General features: G+C 38.6%; 1 protein-coding gene across 4 annotated transcripts in view; it reads right to left on the reverse strand.

Moving 5' to 3' along the window:
* Nucleotides 1-18836, reverse strand: part of CFAP20DC (CFAP20 domain containing) — a 267456-nt gene that overhangs the window by 35204 nt on the left and 213416 nt on the right. For all 4 annotated transcript variants that reach the window (XM_079935811.1, XM_079935812.1, XM_079935814.1 and 1 more), the window contains one exon: nt 15511-15572. In XM_079935811.1, coding sequence (XP_079791937.1) covers nt 15511-15572 — 62 coding nt within the window. The remainder of the gene's footprint in view (nt 1-15510; nt 15573-18836) is intronic.

Consider the following 18836-nt stretch of genomic DNA (forward strand, 5'->3'; position numbering starts at 1 on the left):
GAATGCTTCTACATGCATGTGTAATAAACCTTTTCTCCTGTTAATCTGCTGTCAGTTAATTCACAGCTGCCTGATCCCATCACTCAAACCTAAGCTGGTAGTGAAAACGATTTCCTCTACAATTACATGCTGAAAGATAATATTTTGAATATACTGGGTTAAATAAAATACATTATTAAAATTAATTTTACCTGTTTTAAAATTTTTAAATGGGTTACTAGAAAATTTTAAATTATACATGGGGCTCACATTCTATTTCAATTGTTTTCTTCCTCTAGATGTGATTGCTTTGCTTCTGGCAGGCAACTAGGGTAGGGTCAGAGGGCTATCAGCAAGTAGAATGGTTCAAAATAAATGTGTATTGAGTCTTCCAGAGAGCTGGTCTATTTCTGGTTAATTTTGCGATCTAGGGTGTAGCACTTTGGAGCTTACTATGGCCTCTTCTCTTCATAGGTCCTGAATTCCAAGTTTTGTCCCCCAAGCCCATGAGGCTGTTGAAGGCTATGTTCAGCTCCTCAGCCTCTCAGCTACTACTTTCTGAAGTGGAATTTTCCTGAGAAAAGTGTCATAACATGCAGGCTGCCTTTCCTGGCTTCCCTTCTCTTTTGGAGCAAGGCTCCGTAAATTCTCACTGCCTTGGAAGTTCTCCAACGGCTTCAATCAGATGATTCTCATATTTTGTCTGGCTTTTCTGGTTGTTCTCAGAAGGAAGTTCAGTGTGAAACAACCAAGTGTGCCATTATTACAGGCAGAACTCATGTTAATTAATTTAAAAATATAGAATAAGAATCCGCCTGCCAATGCAGGGGACACGGGTTCGAGGCCTGATCTGGGAAGATCCCACAGGCCGTGGAGCAACTAAGCCTGTGCCACAAGTACTAAGCCTGCGCTCTAGAGCCTGCGAGCCACAACTACTGAAGCCCGCGCGCCTAGAGCCCGTGCTCCACAACAAGAGAAGCCACCGCAATGAGAAGCCCATGCACTGCAAGGAAGAGTCGCCCCCACTCGCCGCAACTAGAGAAGGCCCGCGTACAGCAACGAAGACCCAACATAGCCAAAAAATAAATAAATAATTAAAAATATATATATCATGCTTGTCATTTAATGTTGTAGGATTTTAATCATGGTTGATGTGGAGAACAGAGTCAGGGCTGTGGAGAAGAAGCAGTCCTAATCTCACTTCAGTCAAGGAAGGTTTTACAGAAGATGGAGGATTACTTTTAGAGTACGAGATATTGGTAAGGTGATAATTTCAGAGTTAGGTAAGGCTAGGAATAAATTCCACTCGATAATCTAGCTGACTAAAGGAATAATGGAAATTCTAGTTCAAAGAAGACAAATGGATCATAAATCCCATGCTAATTGTGAGTGATGGTATTGTCTGGAGTACCTTACTAAGAAGGATTTTAAGTTTATGATGGGGCCCAGGGGCAAGAGGATTGTGACCCACTAGCAGTGTCTGCCATGGACAAAGGATGTGGGATAGCTGCACATGAGTGTGAATCATAACATCCCAGAAATCATATGCTAGTGAATGAATTATCATGTATTAACAGCATGACAATATTGGCCTGTTTGTAAATTTAAATAATTTAGATTCATCATGTAGGGGTTCCAAACATACCACCCAAAAGATGTTGTTTTGGCATTTTGATTATTTTGAGCTCAAGACATTTGAGAAACAACAGACTCAGGAAGGGTTCTCTGATCTCCCCCTTTCTACTTAAAAGTAGGACATGAAATTTACTGTGAGGAAGGTGCCCTTGCTGGTACAGGGTATGACTTAATCACCAGAGACTCTTATCAGGCCAGAGAGAGCACTGAGAAGAATCTACGTAACAAACTTTACTAAAACAAAGCCTTATCTTCCATTATTTTCCCCCATATATGTACCCTCCCATTTTGCCATTCCTAAAAGCCTAAACCCCTTTTCCTTTGTCTTGTCACTCGTCTTCAAATTTACTGTTCTTTGTTAAGATGATATATATACATAAAAGCTCCAAGTTCTAACCACCCGTTTGAGTTACTCATCACTGAGTTTCTCCCCTGTGTATGTGCACTGCACACATAAATAAAATTTGTATGCTTTCCTTTTGTAAATCTGTCTTTTGTCAGTTTAATTTTCAGGGCAGAATCTATGAGGGTAGAAGAAAAAAGGATTTTTTCCTTCCCTATAATCGTATCACGTTATATCAGCTGTTGATCAATATTAACCTGGTGGAAGATCATTAATGGCGGACCAAAGGACTTTATATTCAGCTATGATCTATTTTTGTACATATTTTGTACATATGTTACATATATCTGTAATAAATGTTCTGCAGGGACGGTGAACATACTTTTCAAATTTATGGAAGACCTTGAGCCGAGAGAGAGAATAGGTTAGATGGCAGATTTGAGATTCAGCATGATTTTGATAGTCAAGAAAAGTGGTTCAGACAGCAATATCTCTTTCACAAGTATTTACCAAGATCCAGTTTTGTGTCAGATCCTAGCATGAAATGAAATGGTGAGCAAAAATAGAGTTACTACCTTCTTAGAGCTTACAGGGTGGAGCCTGAGACCAAAATCAGTCAGATAATCACACAAAAATGTATAAGTTTTGTGAAGTTAAAAGGTGCTATGAGAACACAGGGATAGGGACTTGAAGGTTCCCTAGGGGAAGTGTCACTTGAAAGAAAATCTAATGCATGAACAGGTATTAACCAGTCAAGGTGGAAGGCAAGGTAGGAGAAAGCATTCTAGGAAGAGGGAACAGTAGGCAAAGGCCCTGAGGCAGGCACATTCGAGAAAAGGAAAGGAGGCCAGTGTACCTAAAGCACAGATCTCCAGAAGGAAAATGGTACGAAATCAGACTGGCCCAGCAGGCATGGGCCAAGCCGCTCAAGCCTCGCAGGCCATTGAACGAGTTTGATTTTTACCCTATGAGCAATGGAAAGTCATTGAAGGGATTTAATACGGGGGTGTCACAGTCAGATGTGTGTTTAGAAAAGGTTACTCTGACCACTCTGTAGGGAATGGGTATGGGTTGTGGTGAAAAAGCACATGTGGATGCTGGGATTCTACTTAGGAGGCTGCATCAATGGTCCAGGAGAAAGACGGTGATAGTTTTAGGTGACCAAAAGCCAAAGATAAGCCACTAGAGGGATATGGGGACTAAAAAAATGATTCAAGCTACAGTAATACACACAGTGTCCTAGTCAATGGCCAAACTGTAGTCCGGACTACTCGGTGATTTTATTCAATTTAGAGGATCTCAATTTGAAAAACTCAAAGACGTCCAAAGGAAGGCAATTAAGACTATGCCAGGATCAGGAATGGCAAAGTGGGCTTGAGACTGGAAAAGTTAGAGGCTGGAGGAGAAAATTAAACAACAAAAAAGCAATATTCAAAAATTTCAAGGGGTATCATGTGGGGAGAAGTTATAGGGAAGCCTATGTCAGCTCAGTATAAGGAATGCTCAGTAATGAAAAACACTGCCTTATGTTGCACTGAGCCTGCTTCCTTGGCAAAAATGTGCAGAGATGACTCTTGAAGAGATGTTGGGTTAAATCGTCTTGATAATCTCCAAACTCTCTAGGAGTGTCTGATTCTCTCAAAGTGTGATATTTTTTGGGAAACTTTATTCCTAACATTCCTAATGATATCCTTACCACCACTTTCTACCATTTAATGAAAATACATGTGCCAGTCCCTGCCCCAAACTCTTTACACATATTATCTCATTTAATCCTTACAATGACACTATAAAGTAGGTAGTAAAATATAACCTCTATTTTAGATAAACTAATTGAGGTTTAGAGAAATAAAGGATACAGATCTGGCATTTTAATTCCATTGACTGTGCTTTTAACCAGAATACTATATCGCTTCCTAAAACCACTTATTCTACTATATGCCAATGAGTCACATACTGAGCTCAACAATTTTAACCAATTTCTAAATCTTCAAATATGAAAGTATATGCTAACAAGCAATCCCCAAATCTCAGTGGCTTAAAAACAACAAAGGCTTATTTTTTGCTCGTGTTAAATGTCCATAACAGATGAGCAGGAGAACTCTGTTTATCATGGTCATTCAGCACCCAGGCTGACAAAACCACCACCATCTTGAACGTTTCTGGTAGGTGTCAGAGGAAAAGAGAACTCTGGAGGGTTTCATTCCTGCAATTAAATGTTCCACCCAAGTAACAACATAAGCCATCTTTCTCACAATTCATTGGCTAGAACTAGTTGGGCTAATTGGGTCCACACAAAACCAAGTGGACTTAGAAATGCAATCCAACAATGTGCTTGGGGTTGAAACAGCTGGGACTATCTGGCAAATTGTGTTAGTAACTACTGCAGACCATAAATATGCAAGGAGACCAGAAATCATGCAAACAACTTTTGCTCAATACATTTCAGAATTTCTTTCAAGAAGAATACTGACTACATTTTTACATTAGCTTTTTTATTTACCCCAAGTTGAGAGTATTAACATTAGAAGAGGGGAAATGTACAAAACATGATGAATGAAAGTCTTCACTATATATGTAAAACATAACGTGAGCCATAATCATATCTGGGATTCAAGCCCTGGGCATGCAATATTGGTATATTTATTTGCACTTGGGTTAGATACAAGTGTTCAGATAGAAAATATATTTTACTCCCTTACAAGTTACACTGTACCTAATTATGTAAAAAAAGCTATCATTGGTGAGCTGAGAGAAGATAATATGAAACAAGTGAAGCCTTACATTAGATTTTGAATATGAAGATGCTAGAGTAAAAACCATTTAAGTGCATTATAGAAATTTTACTCGGCAAATTCTTGACAATGGCAGTCCATCACTGTCAAATTAACTAAGAGTAAGATATTCAAATTCCAATTTTATTTTATATAAAAATATAAACCTCGTAAAAAGTTTTGCTTTCTGACACATATTTGTAATAATATAAAATAAAGCAAGTTATTTATCTTATGTATTGCTATGACTCAGAGTACTCAATTCAAATTTGAACTACTTTTATCTACTATCTGTGGGTAGATATAATACTTTTATTCATAAGTACTCCATGATCTTAACCACAAAACTAAAAACCTGCAATGGAAATATGAAGGCATATCAGTGCCATCTATGAAGCATTTCACTGGAAATGGTTGTTAGAAGATAACAATTTCTTGTTGTAAGTGATTTAAATGCCCAAAGAGAAAGTACATGTGCTGTTAGGGTGCTTGAAACATAATTAAAATTTGTATCATAAATGCTAGTTTAGGAAATAACTGATTTTAAAAGCCAACAATATTTCCTGTAAGGTCGTTGCTGTGATATTTTAGATGGTACTTTTTTTGCTAATTCGAAAGCTACATATTTTAATAGAGAATGGTCCAAAATGTTTCTTAAGGTCAAACTGGAAATATGTTGATGATTTAAAAATGCAAGCAAAGTGCTTTATTATATTATACCACCACAGTGTTATTGTAGTTTAAAAATATCATTAAATCAGCACAAACCCGCACTTATCATTTCCTGCACATTTTTCAAGCTGAGCTGCCTTCTGACTATGAGTAATCTGTTAATCTGCTCTTTGCCTCACAATCCGTCAAAGTGACAGATTCATTCCTTCTCTAATACATAATATCTTCATTTACGGTATGCCTTGCTGTATGTTTCTTTTTGGCTAGCACTGAAATTTAAAATATCACAAGCAAATTTAGAGAATGCCACAAGGGTGGTGTTCTTGTTTGTTTCCCATTTCTTCCATTATTTCAGCAGGAGAAACCAAAACTTTCTGGATTCTTAATGTGACTTGATAGTATTTCCAAAATGAAGGCAATTTCAGGTTTCAATAAAAGTACTGTGAAAAAGGTCGGAAGAGGGCAAATAGTAAAATACAAAGTAATTGCACCCTTCACCAAGTCAAAACACTGACCAAAATGGAATTTTCTTGCAATACTAGTGGCCAGTGAATAGATTCTCTCTTTCTACCTCCAAACCCTTGATGTACAGAAAAAGATATGGAAAAAAAAAAAAAAAAGCCATTCATCCAGTAGTTTAGGATGAATTGCCCCCCTCAAAGACAGGACTTCATTAGCATAAACATCACTACTTAATTGAAAGCCACACTGTGATTTTATTGAAGCTGAGAGCTTCATTTTTATCATGAGTTTGATTAACCTCAGGCCAGGCCAGATCTCAGGTTTCTTGTTATTTTGATAATACAAATGGTTCTGCTGTTTAAAAACTGTTCACTATTAATTCAACAGAAGATATTTTACCCTCCCCTCATTTCTTGCTTTAATTCAGTTGCTTATTAGTCTATAAGTCCTGCAAATAAAGAGAATTAAGAACTGAAAAACATGAGAATATGTAAAATTCTAGCTAATTTCCTTTCATCTTAAGCCATAAAGTTCATTATCTACAAGTCACCATTTAGCTTCACTTGTTACTAATCCAAGCTTTCACATAATAAAACAAAGGACACTATTGCCTCAAAAGTCAAAAGCACACAAGTCGTTTACCGTGAAATATGAGAAACTGCCTTCTAACCAGTCTTGTTTCAGCACATATATAATTTTCTTCCATGCATACACCCAATACCCAACAGCATTTTCTTGTCCTAAGCACCAAAGTGCATCTGATTTGTCTTTACTGAATGGCAAGGGAGCTAAAGGCTTTTAAAAATCAATGGACAAGAGTCAATAGAACAATAATGTTAGTGTTAATCCAATCAAATGAGCTAAAAGTTGTTTGCCTTTTCTCCTTCAAGAAATTTTAAAATTAGGCTGGACGTTTGACTTGTATGATATTTATTATACCGAGTGGGTTTTTATGAGGTAATGAACAGCAAAATATGAAGCTGTAAACTCCGGTAAACATAATATATTGCTAGAGCGAAAAATTATGTGTTCTAACTTTAATCAATTTCAGAATGTAATGTTTTTCATTAACAAGAGAAACAAAAGAATTATAGGGAAGAAGTAGAACCAACTGCCAACAAAAGCAGAGTTTGTGAGTGGGTACTGGGTTTGGAAAAGGCTGTGATTTCTGTGTGCCAGGCTTGGTCCATGCTCCCACACCCCGAGGCACCTTTCTTAAAGCATTCACACACAGCCTTGTTGATATGCAGGGTGTGGACTGCCTGTGCTGGGAGACTGCAAGCTCGCAGGGGGAATGTTAAAGTCATCTCTCCACGGTGCTTTGCACATAGTAGGTGCTTCAAAATACTCACTAAATGTTACTGAAGGTATGAACTGCAACACACTCTCATTCATTTCGTGTTTAAACAACCAGGGAAGCTATTCTGCGTTAGGTTACAAAGTGAGTGGTGAGGCAGTGAGTCTACGGATGTGACTGGCTGTGGCCATCTAACCATAATCATGGTCTTCCATATCTTAGGTTCACGTCATTATCCTGGACCTCAGCCTGCATTCCTCCCTTCTCCCCCTCAGACAGAATAGAGGTGAATGTTAGAAACTAGAATTAGTACTTCGATTTTTTTTTAAAAGGTGCTCATTACTCTAGAAGAGGAAGCTGAATCTTTTAATTAAAAGCTGAAACTGTAAAAAGTTGGAATGGTAAATAACTGTTTTAGTAGTTACCTTCTTTCCACGGGACCCTGGGCCAAAGATAATCTGAGTTCATCATATGGATGGATAACAGTGAATGGGGAGGCCTGGGTAATCGCAGGAGCCCCACATTTTGCTAGTTAAAAGTGCTAAGATTCTTCAGGGACCCATCATTTCGAACGTAGAAGCCTGGGGGAGGTGGGAGGAGAAGATGCAATCTGTTGTTCTGAAACTCTTGTGCAAATGGGTTTTGTGAATTTGTAATTTTGGAAAACATAACAATACCTAAAATATTGATGAGTATATCCTCAGCCCTAACGGCAGAAGACTCTCTCATGGAGTACAGCTGGAAAATTAGGAGACTCGGGTTGAAGACCTAAGCCCCAGTGGCCTGACAGACCTGGTCAGAGAGCACGCAGGCAACTCAATCGAGAAGCTGCAGAGGGGACCGGCGGGTGCCCAGGCAGCCAGGGCCAGAATGAACAAGTGGAGAGGGTGAATACAAAGAAATAGTGGTCCAGTGGGTAGGGGTGGTACCCAGTTCTCTGGGGTGACAAGTACTTAGGGCCTGGGGCAGGGTGATTTGAGCAGGTATGCACTCTTGAGCTAATAGGCCCTGGTAGAATAAATGATCAAACCAGGACTGAAAATGGGCTGGGTAGGCCAAGTGCCAAGAGCAGAGGAGGAAGGAGAAGGGATGGGGCAGGGACTGCCAGCTGTCTGACCCTGTTGGTAATTGCTGGGTCCTCTGAAACCCAAGGAGAGTGGTGGTCCTAAAGTTGTGTAGGGTGGGGGCCTAGGTTCAGAGTGGTCAGAGGTGAGAAGCAGGATGATTCCCCAGGGATTCCATTTGCTACCAAGGGTGACTTTAGCTTGGGTTTTCACTGGGGCAGGGCTAGACAGGCTAAAGCCTGGCCTTTGCTGTAGACTGGGGAGGAAAGGGGCCCAGCTGAGTCTCTTTGTACAGGTGTTTTTACAGTCTGTTGTGAAGTTTAGACCACTGAACTGAGGACCCCTCTAGAAGCATGAAGGGCAGGGAGTCACTTGGGTCAAGAGGGTACCTGCACCATAGGCTCAGATTCGTCCTCTCTCTTTCTCTCTCTGTATACATATATACTTTTTTTTCTTCATTTCCATTTGCTTATCCAGATTCTGTTAATTGGTGAGGGTAAGTACACATTCGACAGCAGTGCCAACCCAAGCAGATTTCTAGCCGTTGGCACCCTCACTCCATGAAATGGGCATGAATAGGCAAATACGGATAAGCAACTTCCAGTAAGAATACAGAGAAAATTCTCAAATTCAATACAAAAGTCTCTAAAGTTTTAAAATGATACATTTGCCAGACACTTTAGATTGTGCATATCTTCTGAGGGATCATTTAAAACAAATTCATGAAAGAGATTTCATTTATTACAAGTGGGAACAGGGCCAGGTTCCAGACACCCTCAAGGGAGAAAAGTATACAGGTGCTCCTGGGTTCCAGCTAACAGTTAAGTACGCAACGATGTAGCTAGTGTAGAGAGATAAGGAAAAGTCATTTTTGTGAGGTGAGATTTAATGAATTCAGCACACATTTCTTGAGTGTCTCCTTTGTGCCTGGCACTGTTTGAGGAGCTAGGGATATAGTGAGCAAGAGAGATAAAGGCCCTATGTTCATGAAGTTTACATTCTAGCATATGCTGTAGGGGTGTGTGTGTGTGTGTGTGTGTGTGTGTGTGTGTGTGTGTGTGTGTGTGTGTGTGTGTGTGTGTGTGTGTGTGTAGACAACAAGAAACAAGCAAGTAAATATCAGGTAGTGAAATGTACTATGGTAAAAACGAAAAAGATAATGTAATGAGGCTGCCTGGGGCTACTTCAGGTTGGATGCTAAGAAAGGGGCTCTCTGAGGAGACGACATTTAGATGGAGACCTGAAAGACAGGAAGAGGCTGCTATGTCCTTTCTAGGGTAGGGAATGCCAGGCGGAGGGGCCATCTCATGCAAAGCTCTTATGGTGAAACCAAGCCTGGAGTATCTGAGAAAATGAGGCAGGATGGTGGTATTTGACCCATAGTGAGCAAGGTGCACAATGGTACAGAACACGGTCTGAGTGGTGGGCATTCAGGATAAGGAGCACGACTTGACCCTAAGAGCAGAGGGAAACCTTTAGGAAGTTTTACACGGGGGGACGCTTCAGGTCCGTTTAGGTGTATCAATACCACTCTGGTTGCTGAGTGGAGAATAGACTGTAGGGGCCAAAGGAGCAGAGAAAGCAGGTGGAAAGCTATGGTATTTGTTCAGGTGAGGGATGATGGCAACATGGCTAGGATTGTAGCAGTAAAGAGACAGCACTGGCTGGACCTGGCATATACTATGGTTGGAGGGTGTACCAGTACAACTTTCCGAGGCTGGACGTGGGTGGGTTAGAGAGAGAAACCAGGGAATGCTCTTGGTTTCTGACTTGAGTAAAAGGGCGATGATGGTGGCATTTTTGAGATGGAGAAAACTGAAGAAAGAACAGATGTGTGTAGAGGGAGAGAGAACCAAGTTATGTTTGGCAATGGATTTGAGGTATACATTAGAGATCCAAGTGGATTGGATATCTGTCAAATTGGCAGCTTGGAGAGATGAGTCTGAAATTCAGAGGAGGGTCAGGATTGGACATATAATTTTGAGAGTCATTAGAATATAGAAGGTATTGGAAGCTATTATTAAAGAGATTGTATAAATAATACATATTATATTATGTATTAAAGATTAGGGCCATTCTAATGGTTACCAGTGTCTATGGATCTCTGGGTTGGCAGGGAGTGGAACATACATGAAAATCAGATTTAAACTCTGTCCAAACAAGGGCCTTTCACAAAACACAATTTTATCCTGGTAGTGGATAAAGCAATACCATTGTCCTTCCATTTTCAGAAAAGGAAGGGGGAAACTCTTGCAAGGATGTAGGAAAATATTTGAAACTTAACTGGTTAATATTTAGGATGAAGATTTTCATTTCTCCATGGTATGTGGGCATACCTCCCTGCTCCCTCCCTCAGCTCACATTCTGATGGAGCCCCTACCCAAGCCAGGCTGTGCTGAGCATCACAGGGAGGAGAGACACCATTCTGTCCCCAGGGAACCTGGAAAACAGCATGACAGGTCCTCAGTCAAGGACCTTATATCAGACCTGAGGAATCTGAGTATGGAAAGTCACTTCCCTACAATGAGCAGGTGTGAATTTGTGGGAAGGGGATTATGAAACGAGAGGCACCAATATGGATAGCTTTTCCTCGGTAAACCTAACAATAGAAATGATGAAAGTAAAAACTGATGCCTTTGGTTTTACAAACAAATCATTAAGATTTAATGCCAAAATATAGGTAGTAGAAAACAACAACAGTACATTTAGAGAAACTGTGTGCACAGTTAATCAGGAAAACCTCTGTTGTGCTTTGGTCTAAGGAGGAATATTTGTTAAAAATATGACTTGTTTTAAAATCATCCAAACTTAATCATTTGAAGATGAAAATGACATACAAGTTCTGTATTTAATTTTGTTTATACATTTTCTCTCTCTTGTGTTGGTGGGGGAAAAAAACCTTAAGCAATAGAAGAGAAGCTCATCTCCTGACTGTTGGAGAGAAAAGATAAATGAAGCCACCGTGATCAGTCCAGAGCAGTGCCTGTAGGTTACAGTGACAGGCCAGCTCGCCTCGGTCAGGCCGGCTGAGCCAGTGTGAATCGAGGTCAGTGATTATTAATCATCTGTCAAAGTCTACAGGGATTTATCGGATAATGATAGTTATAAGTATGTTCATATCGCACAAACATGTGGCAAGGCTGCAAAGGATTCAAGCCCTAACACAATCTGCAGGACATTTTAAAAAATTATGGATAAATGTTAAATCATAAAGCAAACAGGTTAGAAAGAAAACCATGCCGTTCATGACTGTTTGGTCAGTCTAGAATTATTTTCTATATTGTTTATTTCCATAAACATTTGGAACCTTACAGAGCCTTTGACCACCTTCCCTCCTCCCCCCTTAATTTACCAATGAGTTATAAAAATAGCAAGCGTAATCATCATTTGAAACGCAAGACTGGTTATCGACTCCATCCATATGAACAGACAACCAGAATGTAATCACAGCTTACTTTATAAAACCTGTTCCTGAGCAAAAATATCTTGAGCTGTTCTGAAGAATCTACATGAACACATACGTAGATGTGCCTAAGGGACAGCTCTAAACCCTGCAAACCAATAGACGGCATTTTAAAATAAATGACTGAAGACTGTGAACGGCATCCATTTTGCTCGGTTTGGCAGCATGTAAGTTTACATGCTAGGAAACATTACTCAACATGAATGAACTGTGAAATTGTTTCCTCCTCCCAACACTCCTTTAAATTGTATTAGATTATGTTAGCCATTTCTGCACATTGTCATACAAGCTGTCAGTGCCCCACGACGCAGTGTGGGTGAACAATGGAAGCAAGGGCCCCAGCAACTGAGATGCTAAGTGTCCATCAGAATGTTAGGCAAAAATAGTGGGAAATATCACCCCCGTCCCCCATGCCTACCAAAGCAAGGGGAAATGGCTTTGTTGCAAATCTAGACACACAAGGGAATATGATTTGGTGAACCATGTGTATTTCAATCCCCAGATTGCAAACTTCTCAGGAAATGACTAATATTGTATCCCACCCTCCGTCCAATATCAAGCATTGCCCTCTGAGTGCAAGTGAACTCTTTTACTCTAAGGAAACCACTATATGAATATATGCAGAGTTTTAGCCATTTTTACCCTAGAGATAACTTTTCAAAACACGAATTTGTCTGCTTCGTGGACTGCATACTATCTTTAACTTTACTCATCAGTATATAAAACTAAGAAGGTAATTATGGTACAGAAATAAAAACCTTTCCAGAATAAAATGTAAATAAAATACTGGGCATATTGGTTATTCTGTTATATTAATAAAGCTTGGGGATACTGGTTATTCTGTTATATTAATAAAGCTAACTGAAAGCTGACTCTCTAAATATGTACATATGTGGGTATGAGTACATATAATTTACAAATCTTATGTTCTTAGGTCTCTGGAGTAGTTGCAGATATTTCACTGACGCTAACGTGGCCATTTCACCTCCCAAAGGGCACCATCATACTCTCCTCTTGGAGGACCTGCACACACATGTCCCCAATCCCCGTCATGTTTGCATTATTTTGATCACAACAACACTTAATTCAGGAAATCTAGAGCCTTCCTGCTTCTCATGTGTTGCTCAGAGCTTCTGCACACCAAACTTTCAACAAGGTTCAGGCGAGATGCTTGTTTATCCAAGGGGGTAGACTTAGAGACTTACCTTTTCATTTCTTATTTTTTCAATAGTCATTATTAGTATCTTTTAACTTCAAAGTTTAATTTTAAAGTTCTGTATTGTAGGATCTAAAGCATGGGATACTATTTATAAGAAATATAATACAACTCTTAAGAAGAATCATATCTCTCAATTTTAAATTAAATCACATGTATTACATGATTCAGTTTATCCCATTTTTATATGATGATCCATGCTGACCTCATAATTTTATCATCTTCTTTATTTATGGTCCAATAATGCCTTTCTGCCAATTCTCCAAGCTACTGGATTTACGAGCCAAGAGCTAAGCCATGTAATCTGCAGATTTTCTGAACAGCCATATAATAATTTTCTAGGAAACTGGTGGATAACCTGCTGGAAAATGGTGTTGGCAGCATTTTATTTTTTGCTTTGAAATCTGGCTTTTAATTTTATTATGTGAAAATGTAGATTAATTTTTCATAAATGAATGAACATTTAATTGGTTAAATAAAATATGCTGTCTGTTTAGCTGGTGAATTTTCTTATGTTCTATCTTTGGGAATCAAATTTTAAAAGAGATTTAAAATCCAATACTACCACATCTAAACATTAATTAGTTAATCGAATAATATGAGGTATGTTTCCTATATAGGGCAGTGTTCCCCTTAATAGTGGAACTGGTTTTCATATGGAAAGTCTATAATGAGTCTCATCAAAGTCACAAAATCATAAATCTGTAAGTGACCTCAGAGAGCTTGTTGTAACTGAAATCGTTTCCTTTACACATGAGGGTGTTCTTATTATTAGGTCTGAACAGTTTGAGAGGCTTGTCTGAGATCATACACTGGGTTAGTAGCAGAAGTAGGATGAAAATTAGGTCCCCATTTTCCTTTTATTGAAACAAAATGCTCCACTTTCTAACATCACTTTCCATCACTTTCATTTACTCAGCTTACAAGTCGTGACTGTTATAATTTGGACCAAAGTTGGATTTCCAATTACCTTGAAAGCTTATTCATATATAGATAAAGACTTTATTGGTCAAATCTAGATGAGCTGCAAGATTGCAAGAGACATATACGCATATCAAGAGATAACTATTTTGAAGAACGTTTAAACACCTTTTTATATACACTGAAATTACAATCTCAGTTTTCAACTCCTTATCATATTTATTATGACAGTGACAATTCCTCCTACTAGGTAACATGCAAGAATGACCAGATCAAGTATATAGACCAGAAACATGTAGAAGAGATTACTAATAAAGAACACTTACTCTACCTATGTCATGAATATTCTGGACCCCATTAAAAGTCCTGTAAACCACGTATGTGGTTTCCTGGTAGCCATGTTAATTTTACATGGCTTGGTTGGTTGGCTCTTCATTGCTGATTGGACCAGAAGTGGATACTTGGCCCAAGCTAGGCCAATCACATTCTTTCTCCTGGAAAGTAGGAACTGGGATTCAGACATAGACTGTCAGCCTCAGCATGTATTTTGAAATGTAATATGTAAACTCAAGACAGCTATATGTGACTGAGAAGTAAAGAAAGCTGGTGCTTAGAAGAATTGAGCAGATAGGAAGAAGCAAACAGAGATGGGGTGAGGATACTGCCTGCCTGCCTCTCTGCTTTCTAGTTCCTAGTTTCAGATCCCTCCTGAGGCCTGGTTGCCCTTGGCTTCCAGGATACAGCCCTGTATTCTTATTTAACAAATTCCTTCTGCCTGTCTCTCTCAGGTGAGAGAGCTTGATAATGAGATGCATTTAGATAATGGGGTGCATTAGTTATTATAATAACTAATTAGATAATTAGTTATTATAATCTTATGATAACTAAGATCCTGTGGGTGGAGCCCAAGATAGACTGATTTTCAGTAAATTCTTGGTATTTAATAAACAGTAATAAAGTGATATTGACTTATACTGATAAACTAGCTTATTTAGCTATTTTTAGAAAGCCATATAACACTACATATATTTCAAAACTTGAATTCAGATTCACTTATCTCTAATGAGCCTAATATAATAAGGTTCTTCTATATTGTCAAATGACTCACGTGTCAATGACATTTTTGAAATAATAAAATAATTTTGAGATTACGAACTTTGAAATTACGAAAAAAGAGAATGGCCACTTGAACTCATATTAGCTATCTTGATGAATGTAAAGGCACCAGGTGATACAAAAAAAATTCATGCCTAAAATGTACTAAACTTCAAAGACCTATTAAGATGAAACACCTATGAAAATAGAATAATACTGAATAAATGAACACTTAAAGAGAGCTTGCTATGTGACAGGAACTGTGCTAAGGATTTTTCATGTATTATTAGTCCATATGATCCTCCCCAAAATACTACGAGGTAATTATTATGCCTGAATTACGTTGACTTAAATGATTTTCTCAAAGTCCCACAGCTAGTAAAAGGCAGAAGTGCTATTTAAACCTAGTTACACTATTAACCATGAGACCATAGTCTGATTAAGAAAAGTAGGCTGAATTAAAACATCTATAGAAAAGAACTTTGGAAGCCCTTTGGAAGTTTGGAAAACAATTTCATGAAACCAAGAAAAATGCACAGTCAATTCCTAAATAATCTTAAAAAAAATTTAGCTTATTAATGATTCTTACCGGGGGTTAGAAGGAGAAGGTGGATTCATTTCTTTCTGATAGTGACGACCCTGGTTGACAGGCTGTAAAAGACAAAACATTTGTGAGGTACTAATCAGCATAATGCTCTTTACAGGTACTTTCACATGCACTCTCATTACTGTAATTTTTTCCTGAGAAACAACCTGTAAGAAGGGGCTGGTTTATTTTACAAAAAGTCGAAGGCTGTTTGGGAGACCCAGCAAGTAACAAAGCGGTATATGTAAGAAAACACAGGTTATCAGTCACTGGATTAGACAGCATCTATGGCGTAATTAAAGTTCATGTGTGGAATCCTCCTCCTTGTGGAAGTTTTATACTGTTAACAAAGTTTGCTATTTCCAGATACAACAAAACAAAACAAGACATCTCCTGGAACTAATGCTGTATAGCAAGTATTAGCAATGACCTGGAGACCCGGAGATATAGAATATATATATTTATATCTCAATGTTACTAAGTTTGCAAGGATAACTTCTATTTTCTTTTTGGGTCTTCATTGCTGTGTGCGGGCTTTCTCTAGTTGCGGCGAGCGGGGGCTACTCTTCGTTGAGGTGCACAGGCTTCTCATTGCAGTGGCTTCTCTTGTTGTGAACCACAGGCTCTAGGTGCGTGGGCTTCAGTAGTTGTGGTGTGCAGGCTCCATAGTTGTAGCTCGTGGGCTCTAGAGCGCAGGCTCAGTAGTTGTGGTACACAGGCTTAGTTGCTCCGTGGCATGTGGGATCTTCCCGGGCCAGGGATCGAACCGGTGTCCCCTGCATTGGCAGGCGGATTCTTAACCACTGTGCCACTAGGGAAGTCCTCTATTTTCATTATTGGAATTACACATGTACATCTTAGGTCAAGGTGGTCATTTTCCCTGAGTGTATAATAAAACCTCAAGCATTAATCAGAGAACTGAAAAAAGTGATGCCAATACCTGACAAAAATATGAAATCTGAATTTCCCCCTCCGCAAGAAATCTTTAAGTTACTACCTTTTTCAAAACATAGGTAAACAGCTTCATTCCATGCAAGCTTTAAACACTTGCCTCCAATGGAACTTGATGTTTTTCCTTTGTTCTATAAAGGGAGAAAATTTCATTATATCTGATAGAAATTCTCTTTTTGAATATCACCTCAAAGTATTTTTCTTATGTGGTTAACAACCGTGTAATTCTAATATGAAAATCATTCTTAACATTTTCATTTTCTTACAATTTGGAATTTGGTACACATTTTTGAACTGCATTTAGAGGGCTTCTGTTACTTCCTTACCTAATGGGTTTGGCGTTAAGGTTTTCTCAGCCATAATGTGGACCCATAGTGCTGACCCCAACTGAAGAAAACAGCGTAGCAATGATGCCTGTACATAAAAGGCACATAGTCCTTATTTTCCACATATTCCTTATTTTAATGGGTCCTAAAATATTAATGACATGGGTGATGGGAATTCTTTAAACTGTCTTCCTCTATAAATAATCTCTTGGAAGTGTTCCTTTAATTTAAATCAAACACCCTGTCTAATAATCACAGTCACTTAGCCTATCTGTGATGCCCCATGAACTTGAATGTACTCAGATACTTTGGTAATTGAACCAATATCAATGCATCACCATTTCAGTAATAAGAAAAAACAGCTGGGAGAACAGTGGAAGGAAAAACATGTCATAAGACATATTTGATCTCACTGGAGAAATAAGACTTCCAGCAATTTGCAAGTGAAATTTAGTTCTATGATTTAGGCTTTATTATTTCATAGCAAAAAAGGAATTAGTAAGCAAGGGGACTAACAGGTTCTCCAGACAAACTCACAGTGGTGCAGAAATACTCCTGATAATACATTCATTAGTATTCGTCCAGAATTTCACCTGTACTCAGGCCTCTAGTGAATGGATCTCTGCCTATTTACTTTTAGAGGCATTTAAATAACTCTCTATGCATCACAGTCCTGCTGTTCAGGTAAATTTCCATTTTCTTAATTTTATACTGATAATTGTATTTTATACCTGTCCCTAACCCCCTTATTCCCAATGACTTACTCCAGTCTCTGGAGAACAGAAATGGTTACAGAATCCTATTTGGTTTGTGACCGAGTTCTTACATAGACTACATAGACTGGCCCTTTCATGTTTGCTCATGTTTATATAAAACAGATCCAATGAAACACGCAGTACAAAAGAACACTAAAATAAAAGATTCACATTCACAGTGATTTTTAAGTGTTAGAAAACAGAAAAATAATCAGTGGAAACTTTTTGAAGTAGTAAGGACTGCTGACATGAATAGACAGAAAAGTAAATGAAAAAATTCAGTTAAAAATAATTGTAGGGTAGTAGAACTCACTCTGAATATCCAATTCCTTAGTTTTTACTATTGAAAACTAATTACCAAGTTTTTACTCCCAAATATTTCATTCAATAGCCAATTTAAATTGAATAATAGCAAATCATGGCACAGCATTCTGACTCATACATGTCACTGCTGTAAACTGACTTATAAACCCTAACTGCTAATGACTCTGTTGGGCAAGGATGCAAGTCTTGCTTTGAAGTGGGTACAATACAAAACTGGGTGATCCCAGTTCCCTTTCTCTGTACATGTCTCCTAATTTCATAATCAGACTCAGGGACAGGAAGGGATATGGCAATGATGCAGCTAAAAGGCTCCTTCAAGATATTTCAGCTCCCATAACTTTGCTGTGATGCTTTCAAAGGGCAGAGCTTTCACTTCAATGATGTCATTTTGCTTTCCCAGGCCCAAATAAGAATAAATGGGAATGTGCCTAATGGCTTCTAAAAGCTCTCTGAACATGGTGGGGTGGAGGTAGGGGGAACAGATGGGCTTCTGAAGCCAGATGTCCCCATCCACGAATGGAATAGATACATTTCTGTACCTGTGCAGCAGTAAACCTATTTCTACTATTCTAGGTAGGTAACATTCCATGAAAGCACAAGTTAAAAAAATAAAATTGATTTTGGAATTCAGTCGCATTTAGAGAGTTCCATAAGAAGCAGCAAAGGAATAATAACTAACTCCTACAAATAACTATGACAACAATAATAATAGCAGTAACTGATATTTATTGAGTACTTACTCTGTGTTAAAACCTTGATAGGTATTATCTCATTTGATCCTCACAGCAATTTTATGAAATAGATAGGATTAACAACTCCATCTAACAGAGGAGGAAATTCAGACACTGGGTGTTAACCTAAGGTCATGTCAGTCAGGAAATAGTGGGGCCAGAATTTGAACCCAGGCAGTCTGATTCCGTAGTTTACCCTCTGAACCAGTAAGCTGTAGTGCTTAACCCAGCTCAGGGGTTCA

The sequence above is a fragment of the Stenella coeruleoalba genome (genome assembly GCF_951394435.1).
Source record: "Stenella coeruleoalba genome assembly, chromosome: 10".
In the NCBI taxonomy this organism is placed as follows: Eukaryota; Metazoa; Chordata; class Mammalia; order Artiodactyla; family Delphinidae; genus Stenella; species Stenella coeruleoalba.